General features: G+C 36.8%; 1 protein-coding gene across 1 annotated transcript in view; it reads right to left on the reverse strand.

Annotated features, from left to right (window-relative positions):
- GPR98 (G protein-coupled receptor 98) overlaps positions 1-16944 on the reverse strand; it is a gene marked incomplete at its 3' end in the record, with an annotated part of 235145 nt that overhangs the window by 90491 nt on the left and 127710 nt on the right. Inside the window, exons 52-54 of the mRNA XM_008580425.1 lie at positions 4046-4192; positions 1570-1614; positions 806-1006 (exon numbers count right to left, since the gene is read on the reverse strand). Coding sequence (XP_008578647.1) covers positions 806-1006; positions 1570-1614; positions 4046-4192 — 393 coding nt within the window. The remainder of the gene's footprint in view (positions 1-805; positions 1007-1569; positions 1615-4045; positions 4193-16944) is intronic.

Raw genomic sequence — 16944 nt, forward strand, 5'->3', positions numbered from 1 at the left:
TATTATTACATAGTATGTATTTAATAGTATTTTATAGTATATAATATATAAAGTTAAATGTTATGTTATATACAATATATAAACACAATATTTGATAATATTTTATATAATATTATTAACAATAATAATACCACTATTACCACTTTCAGTTTCTTATGCATCCAGATATATTCACATATTCTTTCCCTCTTTCCCTCTCTCTCTCTCCCTCTCTCTCTCTCTCTCTCTAGATATAAAGATACGGATATAGATAAAGACATAGACAGCTAAAACCAGACCTAAACCATCTGAATAGTAATCTTGATTCAAGTAATCTTATCATGAAATGAAAATACTGACCTAACAAACCAAAAAATAAAAATAACCAGATTGACTTGGGCATTTCATTCATTTAGTTATTAGTTTAAAACAACTACCCAGCCAACATAATAGTGGATCCAGATCATAATCATTCCAAATTCAATGCTTCAAAGTTAATTCAAATGATATTCCAGCTCAAAAATAAATATAAACAATTAATGTCTTTGTCATTTTCACCAGCCAGTTATAAATTATTTATTCATTAGTAAATACGAGGGGTCTTCAAAAAGTTCATAAAAGGATTCATATTATCTTTTAATTCAATTTTTCCACAAACCTTTTAAAGTACCTTGCTATTTAGATAGGCGGAAAAATTGGATTTCTCACATTTTCATGTTTGAAAGCATCCTTTTAAAAAAGACTTTTACCTATAAGAGCATCAAGATTTTACCTTTAAGAACATTTTCCTTTATTTTACATCACTTTCACTGCAGCCTAGACTCACCGGCAAAATGGCAACGTTGGCATGAGCTTCTTTTATGTTTTCTTTCATTATTATTATTGTCTCTTGCAGTACATAATCTTCATTCTCAGTAGCTTGATTACTGACGTGCAGTAAGAAATTGGGTTTAGCCATCAAGTGAATGGCTATATCCCCAAGTAGTCCTTTATCTCGAACAATTTGTAACTGAAGAATGGTGATATTCTCTGTGAGATAAACATGCCTTAAGTAAATAAGCATTTCTATTTGCTGTCAGTGCTGTTCCAAGCACTTAAGTGGAATGCTCTGCACTGTCTCTTTTAGACAGTTAAGGAAATAGAGGTAAAACAAAGATGATGTATCCACCCAAGGATTTCTCTATGCTTTGTCTCCTTTGTCCCCGAAGTTGTGCTGAGAATCACCATCCACTCCTAGCATCATATCCCAGCTCTATTCCCTCACTTCTCATTCTCTAAAGCACCCTCCTATGTTGCCATGTCACACACTTTAACAGAAATTGCTGAGAATCTTAGGGTAGTGCATACATGCAGGTTGAGCAGAATTGCTAATTAAAATGCTCAGAAGATTCTTTGAAAATGAAAAATTAAACCATCATATCCCAGCTCTATTCCCTCACTTCTCATTCTCTAAAGCACCCTCCTATGTTGCCATATCACACACTTTAACAGAAATTGCTGAGAATCTTAGGGTAGTGCATGCATGCAGGTTGAGCAGAAGTGCTAATTAAAATGCTCAGAAGATTCTTTGAAAATGAAAAATTAAATAACAGTCAGAGTGATTGTAGACAGTGCCTGGCCTTCAGTAAACGAAATCTAAAATTTCAAAGAAAGAAGATTTTATTTATTTTGTAATTATCACTGCAGTAAGAATATCAAAAAGCTTGTTTTTCTTTTAATATGACCACAACTTAAATAACAAGAAATATTTAAGCAACATAATATGATTGTACAAATAAACCAAATCCCTTTCATATTAAAAGTGGAAGCTTGTTAAGAAAAAGAAAAAAGTAAACCATTTCTAAAACTTAAGGTAATAAAACATGTAGTCAAATTGTCATATCCTGAAGCCTAAAGTCCATTATGGTGCAGAGTACATAGTCTTTTTTCTTTTAATATGACCACAACTTAAATAACAAGAAATATTTAAGCAACATAATATGATTGTACAAATAAACCAAATCCCTTTTATATTAAAAGTGGAAGCTTGTTAAGAAAAAGTAAAAAGTAAACCATTTCTAAAACTTAAGGTAATAAAACATGTAGTCAAATTGTCATATCCTGAAGCCTAAAGTCCATTATGGTGCAGAGGACATAGTCGTTCTGGGAATCTCAGTCCTAGATATGATATTCAAAGACCTGTAGAAATAAAAGAAAGTGGCATACTAGTTTTAAATGTTTTCTTTATAAAACTTTTGCCTATTTCTTTTGGCTAGACTCTGAACAGATGTATCATTTAACAATGAATCAACCAAATTTGAGGTAGTGAAAGAAAAAATCACAGCATTTCTCTCTTCTCCTGTCTCCATTCTCTAAAGAGCCAGATTTGCTAAAAGACATGTGAAGTCCTTGCTAGTAGAGCTCTGTCTGCTTCTGGATTGTCATTTCCCATTGTTCCCCACCTCATACCCTATTCTCCAGCACTGTAGACTATTTACAATTTTTCAAACTAGCATTGCAGGCCGATGCCTCTACCTTTGCTGACACTCAGCTCTCCAGCTAGAGAAGGAACTGAAGGATACAAACTCAAGAGTTTTACTAACAAAATCAGGAGTCAGAAAATTACTGCTTGCCAGTCAAATGCTTTTTTTGTAAATGAAGTTTTATTGAAACATAGCCAAGGTCATCCTATTACGTATCTTCTATCATGGCTATTGTGCTAAAGGCAAAGTAGTTGTGAAAAAGATCACACTCTCTGGCCCTCTATCGAAGAAAACTTACTGACCTCTGAATAAAATAATTAATTCTTTCAAAATGCAGTCTACATTTAAGATACTATTATGCATTTCAATTAGAAATAAATTTAATCATGTTTACACAAGAAATCTTAATTGGGGAATTATATTACAATTCAAAACATATAGAACCTGAGTGATACAATTTATAGTTTTGGCAGCTTGCATAAGGTAAATATTCAATGCAATAGAATGTTCTATAACATTCTTAATAAACTAAAGCTTCAATCACCTTTCAAATGATGCAGAACCCAGAAATGATGAACCATGATATATATACCTGTCCTTTTTTGAGAAAGTCCCATGAGAGTTCCTTTAAAAGAAATCTTCTGAGAAGCATTTGGGCAAAATAAATAGATTAATCTATGAAATTCAAGGCAGGCCAAGGAAACAATCCATCTTACAACTAAAAACAAAAGGATCCCAGAACTCTCTCTTTGGGAGTCATCTACTTCTTTGGCCCACCCTGATTCCATTCTTGAACCTGAGCCCAATTTTTTACTATCCTCCAGTTATCCTCTGCCCAGATCCCTTCTGGGGCTGATGCACCATCCCCAGGCTTCTGGACACAACAGTTTCTGTGTTATTGGCAATAGCCCTCAGCTGCAGCAAACGGTCTCCTGCAAGGTTGTGCCACACCCAGAGTCCTTGACCTGAAGTCAAGGACTGCTAAAATGGGGATGAAATGGCTCAGCCCCAAACTGGGAACCCGTCTGAAGGAACAGCTCAGCTCCAGAACTCACCCATAGGATTGACCTCAGTTGCAAATGCCTGTGGATCAGCTTCTCCCTCTGCACATTCTTGCCTTCCTTTCTTTCTTATAGATGTACCTCTCTAATAAAACTTCTGCCCACAGCTCTCAATCTCAAAGTCTATTTAGAGGATACCCAGCCTACTACTATGATCTTTTTCATAAGTCTAGTATTTCACACAGACTTGTTCCCTATTTACTGCTTTCATTTTACATAAATCTTGAAATCATGATTCCATCTCCAGTTTGATTAGTTTTAACTTTCTGACAATGTAATATACCTTCAGTTTGGCCAACCAATGTACCTCAAAAGGGATGACTTTTTTACAGGTTACAGGTAAGTTTGGTTTTATAGGAAAAAAGAACAATAAACAGAACAGTAAAAACTAACCTTAAATTGTATCCCTCTCTGTGTTGATTAGTAGGAATCCAGTATTGACATGGTCAAACACAAACACTTCATCCATAAGCAGGGTTTGATCCCATACCTCAATAGCAACCATAATTAAAAGTGTCTCCTATAATTGTTTAAATTACATACCACTCCCGAGGTAGGAAATATATCACTAATACTTCCTTCAGCTTCCCACGCTACAGTTACGTGACCATATGTTCCTTTTAAGCGCTCAACATTCAAGGTTACTAGGCTATCTTGCTCCATTTCTTCCACTTGCTTATTTAATGAATTCTGGAAAACATAGAGAGAGTCACAAGGGGTTACTGGAAATTACTGAAGCAGACTTTCCTTTATATCCTATTGTTATATATTCACCAACTTCACAGTACTAAACAACATGATATAGTAAGTGCAAAACAGCAGTTATAAAACAGTAATATGAGATGACCGTGATTTTATTTTAAAACACACGTTTGAATGAGTACAAGACTAAGCTAAAGTAAATTAAAATGTTAATATGTAATGTTTATAGTATTATGTTTACTTTTGTCCTCCTGTTTCTATACTTTTCAAATTTTGCTCAGTGAACACATATTACTTTTTTACTCAGAAAGCATTTACTTTTTTGAAAGTAGTATTCACAGCAGTAGAAAGTGGGTAGAGTGGAAAGGATATAGTCAGAAGAGCAGGGAAATCTTTTTCCCCTTTGTAACCTCTGACAATCCCTCTAGGTCTTTGTTTTCTATTTATAAAATAAGAGTTTCACCTACATGGTCTCCAGTGTCCCATCCACGTGCAATGATGTCATCAGAATTAATTAGGGCACCCTTTCTGATCAATTGCAGATGTCCTTTATTCTTAAATTCATACCTTCTTAAATGTTTCTGTAGGCTGTCTTATTTCCACTGATGGTGTTTCATTCTTAGTTCATGGTGTTTACAACTGTTTTTCCTGCCAGAAATACCTTTTCCTCTATGTTAGAATTCCTTACTTTCTTCTTCTCACTTATGCTTCCTAGCCTCTTTCTTTTGTTCCAAACTGATTCCTACTTCTGTGTGATTATGACATTCTTCACTGAAATCATGCAACATCTTTTGCCAGACATTTAATGAAATTTTCCTCAAAATGAACACTTCAAAGAATGCCTTCTTACAATATCCCTGGTTTCTCTATAGGCAATAAAGCAAGAATATAAAGCATAAAGTTGTTGGGTTTTTTTTTTTAATCTTTCCAGTGAGATTTTTCTTTCCTTTTTACTAGGGCAATCTGAAAATAGACACCCCCATTAATTTCTTAAAGCTTATGAAAGCTTCTATTTAGAATGCTGATTTGAGTAGACATCCTATCCTATAGCAATATTTCACACAGCATTTTAACACATTGTTACAGGTGTTGCATAGTAATAAAATCTTGCTCAAGGCAATCAAACATTCCTGAAGAAAATGCCTTGACTTTAAAATATGCATATAATTTACTCACATAAGACAATGCCTTTTAAAAAAGAAGTCCTTTTCTGGCTCCATGCTCTTCATTAATGAGGGTCAGTAAAATGAAGACTTAATGCAGACAGAAAATACACAAGAAATTCTCATTATCTATTAAATCTCTTGGAATGAGGTTGTCCAGACACAAGAGATATGTATTGAGGAATTCTACTGAATGGATTGAAGGAACACTGGATACTATTTTATTGGCAAGGATTAAACCACAGTGATTTTATGTTTCTAGAATAATTTTGAAACAAGCTTCATAAAGAGAAATCTACCATTCTTACACAGCTGAGGAACAGAATGTGCGTTCCATCTGCAGCAAGGCTTAAAGGTGAGAATAGTGGCAGAGCATGTTGGTTCTGGCCCCAGGAACCGCAACTCTGCCCTACACACGTGCATGAGGTCCTCAGAAGGCCATGTGAGTGCCCTGTTTCCTCCCCTGCATAATGACAAGCTCATACTAAGCACCTACTGTGTGCCAGGCACTTTTCTGGTTCAGGGATAAAGCTGTGAACAAAACAAACAGTATCCAGGCTCTCCAATTTTAGTAAGAAGAAACCAACAAACTGATAACAGAAATATTAGGCAATTATAAATGCCATGAAAAGAAAAGTCAGGGTAAGGGGCTGGCCGGTTAATTCACTCAGTAGAGCATGGTGCTGATAACACCAAGGTCAAGGATTCAGATCCCAGCCAGCTCCCTCCCCACCTCAAAAAGGGCAGGCTATAACTATACAGAGTGATGATGGAGAAAGAATCAGGGAAGACCTCTCTGGTAAGATGTCACTTCAGCAGAACACCTGGTAGAAACAGGGGTCCTCATCTTTCTTTCTAACCCTCCCCTCCCCTCCCCTCTCCCCAACAATTCATGTATTAGAGCTGCACCACCCTACACAGTAGTCACTGGACACATGTGGCTACTGAGCATGTGAAATGTAGCAGTCTGTAAGTGTAAAATGCACACCAGAGTTTGAAGACAAAGTATGAAAAAAAAAACATAAAATATCTCATCAATAATTTTATGTTCATTGTATGTTGAAATGATAATATTTAAGATATACTGGATTAAATAAAATAAAATAAAATATTAAGACCAATTTGACCTGCTTCTTTCTACTTTTTCTTAATGTGGCTACTAGAAAATTTAAAACTATATGTGGCTCACATTATATTTCTATTGGGTTGACCTGCCCCAAGCTCCAAGGCTAGGCCAGACTGGACAACAGGGTGATCTGACACCTGCATGCAATTGACTGAGAACATTGGCACGCCCAAAACTCCTCATCTTATCCCCCAAACTTGCTCCTCTTATTGTCATCCATATCTCAGTAAATGGCAAATTCATGCTTCCCTTAGTTCTGTCACTTACTGCTGTATTACTGCAATTGTTTCCTAACTGGACTATTTCTGTCACTTACACTCTATTCTCAATACTAAAGTCAGAGTGCTCCTTTTAAAATGTGAGTAGGATCATGTTGCGCTTCTACCCCAGCCTCTCCGAAGGCTTCCCATTTCCCTGAGAGGCCAAATTCATCACAATGCTAAGGAACTGTGCAGGAAAGTGTTAACATAGTGGGCCTGACTCCTATCCTTAAAAAGGCCTGCTTGCAAGGTTGGCCCTAGGCTGGTGTCTGGGAACTTGGATTTCAGGAGTTTTCCCCCAACTCCCAGAACTGATACGTGGCTTCTAGTGCCTAAACTATTTGTACAAACAATTTGTGCAAATTGTATGCTGAACATCTGGTTTACGTTGAACATCTGCTTTCTTTCTGGGCACCTACAATTTTGGTATGTGCTAGGCAGAGGGTGCCTATGTAATCAGCCCCCAGTTAAAACCCTGGGCACTGAGTCTCTAGTGAGCTTCCTAGGTTGGCAACATTTCACAGGTGTTGTGACAACTCACTGCAAGGTGAGTTAAGTGTGTCCTGTGTGACTCCACTGGGAAAGGACTTTTGAACACTTGCACCTGGTTTCCTCTGGACTCCACCCCATAAGCTTTTTCTCTTCCATGATTTTGTTTTCTATTGTTTTCAGTAATCAATCATAGCCATGAGTATGACTACACGCTGAGTCCTGTGAGTCCTTCTAATGAATCATGGAAACTATGGGTGGTCATGGGGATCCACAACACAGGGCCCAGGCTCTCCACCTCTCGAACCAAGAGTAGGTGCTTTTTAAATGTCTACTTCATGAATGAATGAATGAATGAACGAATGAATGAATGAATATGCCTGTTACCCAGTTATGGCCAATAAGACATAAGGCATTTTCTAGAGGCTTTTGGGAAACTTATTCCTTACTCTGAGAGTCACATAAAGTATCACTCTCCTCAACTGGACATGAACAAGAAAGCAGTAGCCCTAACCATAGCATCAGCTTTCAAACAATCTAATGAAGGATCAGCTTTGTGTTGGAAAATGGAGAGATGGAAAAAATCTAAGCCATGGTGACAAAGTAGAGTTCTCAACCAACCCTGAAGCCCACCTTCTCTGTGAACATACTCTTAGTGTTTAAGCCAATATGTGTTAGGTTTTCCTTACGTAAAGAATATTTCAGACATAAATGTGTGTCCTTTTGCTCACTGTTAAAGGAATACGAAGTCTGGGCATGGGATTGGACCAGGGAGGATTTGCATGGCTCTCTTTCCTCAAGAAAAAGCATCTGCATCAGTACAGTACATGTATCTGTCTCTTCCTCCTATCCCCACCTCTCTCTTTCAATCTCCCCCCCCCCCCCCGAAATAACAAAGGCATAATAGTCCTCAGGAACAGGGCAAATAGAGAGCCAAACTCTGGGGCCAAGACCAACTGGTAACATTTCAAATGCAATCCTATAAAAAGAATCAGTACCAAAAAAAAAGATTAGGACAAGTTGACTCAGATAGTCCAGTATGTAAGACTATAAATTGTAAGCTGTCAGTAGAATCCACCTTAGAATGTAGAATAGGAGGTGAATCAGGGAAAACAAAAGAGAGAGAGGCTTAAGATGCTCAATGTTTGACTCACTGAGTGCTGATAATAGGCAATATATAAATAGAAAGATAAATCATTTTGACTTGTAAGTGTGGGATCTTTGGTATCATTACCTGAGCAAATGCAACAACTCCATAGGCATCATCATTAGATAGAATGGTTATTTTTACATAACCACCATTACCAATCTCTGCTCCTCCTTTGGGATTTTTCAGCTGTACTTTGAAGGATTCTTCTTCCTCTGGAACTGTATCATCAAGGATATTTATTGCGATTATAGCTTCTCTGTCACCAGGTTCAAATATCAGTTCACCTGAACTAGCATAAGAAGTATATATAAAATAGGTCAACTTCAAAAAATTTAAGACAAAGGTTTGGAAAAATTGCAACATTTCATAAATAAATTTTAATCCAAAATATTCATATAATACTGGTTAACTTGGTCAAACAGACATTAGAAATATAGATAATACCAAAATACTGGCTTATAAATAGCTCTTATATTTTGTACATTTTTTCAGTCACAAAACAAAGACTTAGAAATTAGATGTGATACAAAATTATGGTAAGCATAAAGACACTTGGCATAAAGTTGGACCTACCTAGGAATAAAGTCAGATGGGCTGGAGATGTAGGCCAGCTCATATATATGTGAGTACATAGATCCCACTAGAGCAATTAAATTCTTGCTTGAATTAAGAGACTTTACTGTAATAGAAGCTGCATCATAAGCAGAAGGTGCTTCCAGAACAAAAGAGAATTGATTCAGTTCCGAATTCCAGCAGTAAAGAGCAGACACATCTTGGCCAATAAGAAGTATGTGGACTGCAGGAAAGACAGAAAAGGCAGCTAGAATGAAATGTACATTGTCACCTCACACACTCCCTGCATCGGGAGCAAAAACCTTTCCAACTCTCAAAGTTCCATGTTATTTTCTGAGGTAACTAACTAGGATTCAATTTCCCAAATAACAATGTAATTTAAGTGTTGTGGAATGATCAAACCAGCCTGAGAATGTACCCAAACCTATTTAATAAAAAAGAAATCACTGGCTGGTAAAACTTAAATGCATTTTAAACTCTTTTTTATTTGTCTCAATATTTATTTGTTGGCTAGCATAGTAGGATATTTTTAAAAGTAAAAAATACTCATAATCCCAGTACTAAATGTTTTATTTTTGTATTTTCTTTTTCAGTCACCTTTCACAAGAATTCGTAAATGACACTAGTGGGGACAGGGGGTGAGGAGAGATTGGGTAAGTGGCATAAAGCACAATTTTAATTTGTAATAATAACATGCTAATAATATTGATTTGATCAATACATGTTGTACACAGGTGATGGCAGTCAATATTATACCCCCCAAAATATGTGTAATCAATCATGCTACAATTTAAAAAAAATAAATAAATAAATATTTAATAAATGGAAACCATTTTGATCAAGAAGAGAAAAAAATAAAATAAAAAAATAAACTTTGCCAACTTGGGAAAAATACAAACATAATTGACATAATTGACAGTTATAAATAGTAAATACAAAAAAAATTCTTAATTAACAATCTTATACTACATTTATATAGTATAAAGTGTTATACACTTTTATATGTTGCTATACAGTATTCAAGTTTATAATTTTAGTACAAAATAATCTATAGGGTTGATCTTCAAACTATATCTAATAATTTCCCTACATTTGGATATTTATTGTTGCTTTACATATAATTTTTTAATATTAGGTAGTGAGTATTTTTCATGTGAATTATTTTCATTTGATAAATTCTTTAAGATAGTTAATTAGGCCAAAGGATATGAACATATTTATGACTCTAGGAGTATATTCTGCCAATGTTTTTTGAAATGTGGTCAAGAAACCATGCTTAAGAAACCGTGCTTTTAATAGTTCAAAGCAATGGCACATATTTGTATCTACAGAAGTTAGAAGTGCTGCAGATTAGATGTCCCTCCTGCAAGCCCACTGAGACTTAATCCTCACTGTGACTGTGTTAAGAGGGTGGGAAATCCTATTTTGGTAACTGAAAGGTAGAGACTTGAAGAGGTGATTAGATTGTGAGGACCATGCCCTAGTGAATGCATTAATCCATTAATGGTTTAATGGTGGTCATGGGTGTGGTTCTGATGGCTGTAAAAGGAGAGCATGTGAGAAGCTCTCTCTGTCTCTGCTCCACCTTTCTTGCCACGTGACACCCTGTGGTGCTGTGAAGAATCACCACCCAAGAACGAGGCCCTCACCAGACGTGTTCTCTGAACTTTGGACTTCCCAGCCTCCAAAGCTGCAAGCAATTAATAGTTTCTTTACAAATTACCCAGTTTTAGGTATTTCTGCTATAAGCAGAAACAGACTAATACAGGAAGGAAGGGGCTTACTATGATGTATATAATACTAGACAATCTTCAAACTTAAAACTGGGGGAAAAATGAGAAACATAGGTTAGTTCCACTACTTAGAGAAACACTTGTAACATAAAGATATCAAATAAGACTGATTAGGCGCATAGATATTATAAGATTGATATTAGCACATGTAACCAGAAAGCATGAATCTCTCAAAATTTTAGCCCACAGGTTATAATGGGAAACCCTATATCCTTACTCTTATATATCAAGAACTATTGATCATGTTTATTTACAGTAATTAATTTAAGTACTATTGCAGTTTACTAAATGTTATATAAAAGGTAAAGATCATCAACAAAAATGCTACTAATACATTTGCATTTTTAAATGGACATATATTTTCACAAAGCTCTGTAAAACTAGAGACATTCAGTAAAGAACAAATTCAGATGGATCTCAACACCCTTCAACTTTAGCTGATTCTACAGTCTCAACCAACATCATAGTGTTCTGAACACCACTGATTATGTGTCTTAACTTTCAGAGGTATACCCCACTCACTTCTTCTCAATCTGACTTGTAATGAATAGGAAGCAAATACATAATTAGACATTCACGGTAGAAAATGCTGGGGGCCCAAATCTGCATATATATGTATGCAGAAAGGTTTTTTTTTCAAAAATTAACATTTGTACTTTTTGAGATCATGAAATTCGGCCAGAGAATTCACAAAGGAAAAAACACTAACTCCTTATTCTGGTGAACCAAATTTTAACCAGTACCAATTATAGAATTCTCTTCTATTTAGCAAAACTATAAAAAACAGACAAAACTAAACTATCTCAAAGGAAGGCAAGAGGATGAGATTATTTAAGGAGTGAGTAGAGATAAAGAGATATTCCAAATATTCCAAACATTTATAGATCTGGGAATATAAGAATGAACAAGCAAGAGATGGAGTGGCCAGGGAGGTTTATATGGGAAGTGGTGTCCTCAGGAGAGAACTGAGTCCCAGAGCAAGGAGATGAAGATTCTGAGAAAAGTTTGAGATACAGTGAATCTTTTCCACAGGGCATTTGCGAGGATGGAGGAAGGATTTGAGAGGAAGGAGGAGGTGACAGCTGGGCATATGGTCTAGAAATTAGGGCTCGTATAGTCTACGGGATGTACAGACCATATGGGATAGGAGTCTCTTTATCCACGGCTGTCCTGGACTTCTTATGGTGACTAAACAGGAATGAAGAGAGTGATGGTTTAATCCAGATGATTTCAAAAGGTGACCATGTCCAGACATGGTAGTTTTGGTGAAGCTGAGAGTTTGGAGGAATAGAGACAGAGGGATAAGTATCTTTCCAGCAGCATACAGAGCTTTGAGGGTTCAATGAGATGAGAAAGGAAAGGGCTAGACCAGGATGGGGGACATAAGAAACATTCAGCAAGTGTTAGCTATAGATTTCCATATTATCTGACTCGTTTGCCCATACACACTCCTTTACCTGCCCTATAAAAGGTGGAGTTCCACAAGGCTTGGCTGGAGACCCCCTTCGCTCACTCTTTGCCTCATTAACTCCTGCTCAGCCTATAGTTATCAATTAAATGATTCTTCCTTAGGAAAGCTTTCTGTGCATCTCTTAGACCAGGTCAAGTTCTCTCCATTTTGTATCTGAAAGTACTTTATTCCATTCTTTCATGGCAGTTAACTGTTTATAGCTAGGAGCTTATTTGTGTGATTATATATAATGTCTATCTTTCACGCTAAATGTTAAACTTCTTCAGGGCAGGGACTGTACATCACTTTGTTTACCTTTATTTCCCCATACTGTGCTTGGCACATAACAGGCACTTAGAAATAACTATTAATTAGTAAAGGAGAGAATGGATAAGGGGAAGGTAAGGTTGTTATGTCCTTGCAGTATCGGTCATATTCTTTCTTCCTCTTCCATTTAAAAAATTCAGTCACTCCCCAATAATCTTTGTCAAGTCATTAAACAGAATAAATATATGATCCTCATAGTTATGGCTCCAATCTAATACTTTCAATAAAATACCTGACACATTCAAAATAAGAAAGTCCTTGAACATTATTTAATGCATAATTGCAGCTTTCAAGCAATCTATAATAAGTCATTCTAAATAATTATCTACAATCTTTTCTTAATTCTACAACCTCAAGTCACAGAAACAAAAGAAATAAAGAGACCTCACAATGGGTCCCTTAAGTCTCTGGCAGAATTTTTCACAAATTCTTTTAGAAAGTATGCCTATTATATATTTTTTTAATCTTTAAAGAGAATTCTATAACTTAAATTAATGGGCCACTCAGGCAGCAACTCATCACCCTTATAAACATTAATTAGGCAACTATTTTGAATAATAATAAGTAACTCAAGTAGATATAGTCAGTTGACTTGAAAACTTGAGGTATAAGAAAAGCAAAATTAACAAAGGCACAAAATTAAAGAAGAAGTAGACAAAAACTAAACAAAAACATGATGAAAGATACATAGTTTACTCAGTAAATCATTTGTTGAGTGAATGATAAGAAAGTTGCTCAGGTTGTACATCACAGGATAACATCACAAGTTTATGACCCGTCAGAGTGTTGACGATGTAAAGAGAAGTTACTTAAGGAGAGATGTGTAAAACAGAGGCAGGCACGGAACTCCAATGGCAAAGTGCAGATAGTGTGCAGGCCAGAAAGTGATGTAATAATCCAGATCAGGAATGGCCAGGGATGTGGTATGGACATTCCAGAGGGATGAGGAGGAAGGAGTAGGAAACAGGTAAACAAAATACAACGAGATAAGCCATTTATAAAAAATGAGAGGTAAATAGAGTGATGTCAGCAACATGGTGGAATAGGCATTCTCCAGCTCCACTACTCTCACAGAAATCCAACTAGAAACTATCCACAGATAAGAATATTCTCATGAATATTACAGAACTTGGTAGGGAAGCTGGGACACTCCCTTGGACTGCAGAACTGAAAACAGCTGCATGAGAAGGGTAAGAGGAATAGTTTCATTTTGACCACACTGCCCCTCCCCCAGCCAGCACAGCTTTGCACACAGAGGAGTCCCTGGGATGCATGGCTTTTACAGAGAAAGGAGACAGTTGGAGGCAGTCAGCTTCCCCACCATTCTGAGACCCTTCTCCTGTCTTGCCCCATGGGAAACATTGGTGGTGGGCTAGACCACTTGGGGTGAAGAAACAAAAATCAGGGTAGGGCTCACAGCAACAAGTGCAGGAGTCATGGAGGTGGCTCTGCATTCTGGCAAGTGGAGGCACACCAGCAGAGAGGTCAGGCAACAGCACTGCTCTGCAGGAAGCACAGTCAACAGGTCTCCCAGGCTCAAATCCCTGGCTCACTTCCCCATCCAGCTCCGGTGCTTTCCTTGAAACCTCCCCAGGCTGGGAGATAGTGGCATCTCTGCAATTATCCATGGAGGGAGTATCTAGCTCTGCCCAAGCCCAGCAACTGAACTGAATCCCAGGCAAGCCCTGGTGCACTCATTAACCCTTACACAGGTTGGAAGGCATGGAGTGAGTCACCGACTATCCAGGGAGGGAGCAAATGGCCCTGCCCAAATTCAGCTGCATAATGTCAACCCAGCCAATTCCTGAAACTCTCTTTAAGCCCTTGCCAGGCCAGGAGGCAAAAGCTGGTCAGCAAGTATTTGCTGAGGGAAGCACCTGACCCTGCCCAAACACAGCAACAGAGAGGCTACTTCATCAAGCCTCAGTGCTATGTTTAAAGCTACCTTAGGAAGAAAGGCAAGCCCATTTACATGAGTATTCATGGAGCATAGCCTGTGGCTCTGACCACCCTGAGGGGTCAAGTAGAGATTCCAGAGACCCACCCAGCCCTGAAGCCCAGCACATGGCCCTACCCAAATACAGATCCCAAACTCCAATACTAGCAAGCCAGAGAAGACAATCTATAACACTGCCTAGTCAGAGGCAATTGCAGAGCCCAGCCAACAGCTCTGCCTTACTGCAGAATCCAGCCAGTGGTCTCACTGAACCTCACAGCACAGCCAGCAGTTCCACTCAACACCAGAGCACAGGTAACAACCCAGCCCAATTACAGAACATGTCAGCAAGATCTACCTGTCTGGGGTCACTACCAACTGGCCCAACCAGAATCCCAGGCTAGATGAAAAGTGAAGAATCTAACACCACCAAAAAATGCCAGCAAAGGCTGGAAAGGGTGGCTGTTTCCTCCAATGTGTAGGCATGAACACAAACACATGAAAAATCAGGAAAATACACCATCACCAAGATAAATTAACAATAAATCCTGAAGAAATGGAGGTCTGCCAAACTGCAGACAAAGAATTCGGAATAATCCTCTTTAAAAAGTTCAGGAAAGTACAAGAAAATACAGATAGAAAATCTAATAAAATTTGGAAAACAATTCATGAACAAAATGAGAAGTACAATAAAGAAATAGAAACAATAAAAAGAGTAGAAATGCTAGAGATATAGAATACGATAGCTGAACTAAAATATTCAGTATAAAGCCTCAACAGCTGACTTGACCAAGCAGTAGAAAGAAAATCAGTGAACTTGAAGATAAGATAATTGAAATTATCTAGTCAGAGTAATGAAAAGGAAAAAAAGAATTAAAAAGAATGAATTAGGCCTACAAGAATTATGGAACACCATTAACAGAACTAACATTCTGGTAATAGGAGTTCCTGAAGGAGAAAGGAAAGGGCCCAGAAAACATATTTCAGGAAATAATGGTTAAAAATTTCCCAAATCTGGGGAATGGTAATAACATCCAAGTACAGAAAGTTCAGTAGTCTCTAATCAAATTCAACCCAAAGAGAAGTTCTCCAAGACAAATCATTATCAAATTATCAAAAATCAAAGACAAAGAAAGAATACTAAAATTTTAGTAGCAAGGGCTAAGATACATATCATATTCAAGGGAATCCCAACACAGCTGTCAGCAGATTTCTTGGCAGAAATACAGCAAGCCAGGAGAATGGGATAATACATGGATACTCCAAACAGTTCATGGAAAAATGGAATTAAAAGATAACACAAATCCTTCCATGAACTTTTTGAAGTACCCTTACATATTCAAAGTGCTGAAGGAAGCAACCAAGAAACTTCACCCTGAAAAGCTGTCCTTCAGAAATTAGGGAGAAATAAAACTTTCCCAGAAAACAAAAGCTGAGGGAGTTAATCACCACTCAGTGTGCTCTATAGGAATTGCTAAAAAGAGTTCTTTAAGCTTAAACAAAAGGTTGCTAACAAAACATAAAACATACAAAAGTAAATATCTCAAAGATATAAGTAATATATAGTCATATTTAAAATACTCTAATACTGTAAAGGTGATGTGTAAAGTAATTTTATCTGTACTGTGAAGGTAAAAACCCAAAATTATTAAAAACACCTGTAGTTAGAATAAATAGGTAGAAAATGCAAATTACATAAAAGATCAATTTTTATATCAAAATTATAAAAGGGAGGAAGGCAGTGAAAGTGTTGAGTTTTTGTTTGTAATTAAAGTTTAATTGTTATCAGCTTAAAATAGCCTAGTTTAAGTACAAGATGGTTTATATAGGCCTCCTGATAACCACAAAACAAAAACCTGTAGCAGATACACAAAATATAAAAAGAAAAGATTCAAAGCAGACCACCACAGAAAACCATCAAACCACAAAGAAAGACAGCATGAGAGGAAGAAAGAAACAAAGGATCAAGAAAACAAATTACAAAATGGCAGCAGCAAGTTCTTACTTATCAATAATTACCTTGAATGCAAATGGATTAAATTCTCCAATCAAAAGACCAGAGTGGCTGAATGGATAAAAAAGTAAAATCCAACCATATGCTGCCTACAAAAGGTTCTCTTTACTGGTTAGGACACATAAGACTGAAAATGCAGGGATGCAAAAAGATATTTCACACAAGTGGAAACCAAAAGAGAGCAGGGGTAGCTATACTTATATCAGATAAAACAAAGTTTATATAGAAAAACTATAAAAAGAGACAAATAAGGCCATTATATAATGACAAAGGGATCAATTCATCAAGAGGACATAATTGTAAATATATATTCACCCAACCCGATAGCACCTAAATACATGAAGGAATCTCTAAATGATCTGAAGGAAAAAATAGACTGTGATACAATAATAGTGTGGGACTTCAATACTCCACTTTCAATAATAAACAGATGTCCTAGTCAGCAAATGAATAAGGTAG

The sequence above is a fragment of the Galeopterus variegatus genome, unplaced genomic scaffold, assembly GCF_000696425.1.
Source record: "Galeopterus variegatus unplaced genomic scaffold, G_variegatus-3.0.2 Scaffold2087, whole genome shotgun sequence".
NCBI lineage: Eukaryota > Metazoa > Chordata > Mammalia > Dermoptera > Cynocephalidae > Galeopterus > Galeopterus variegatus.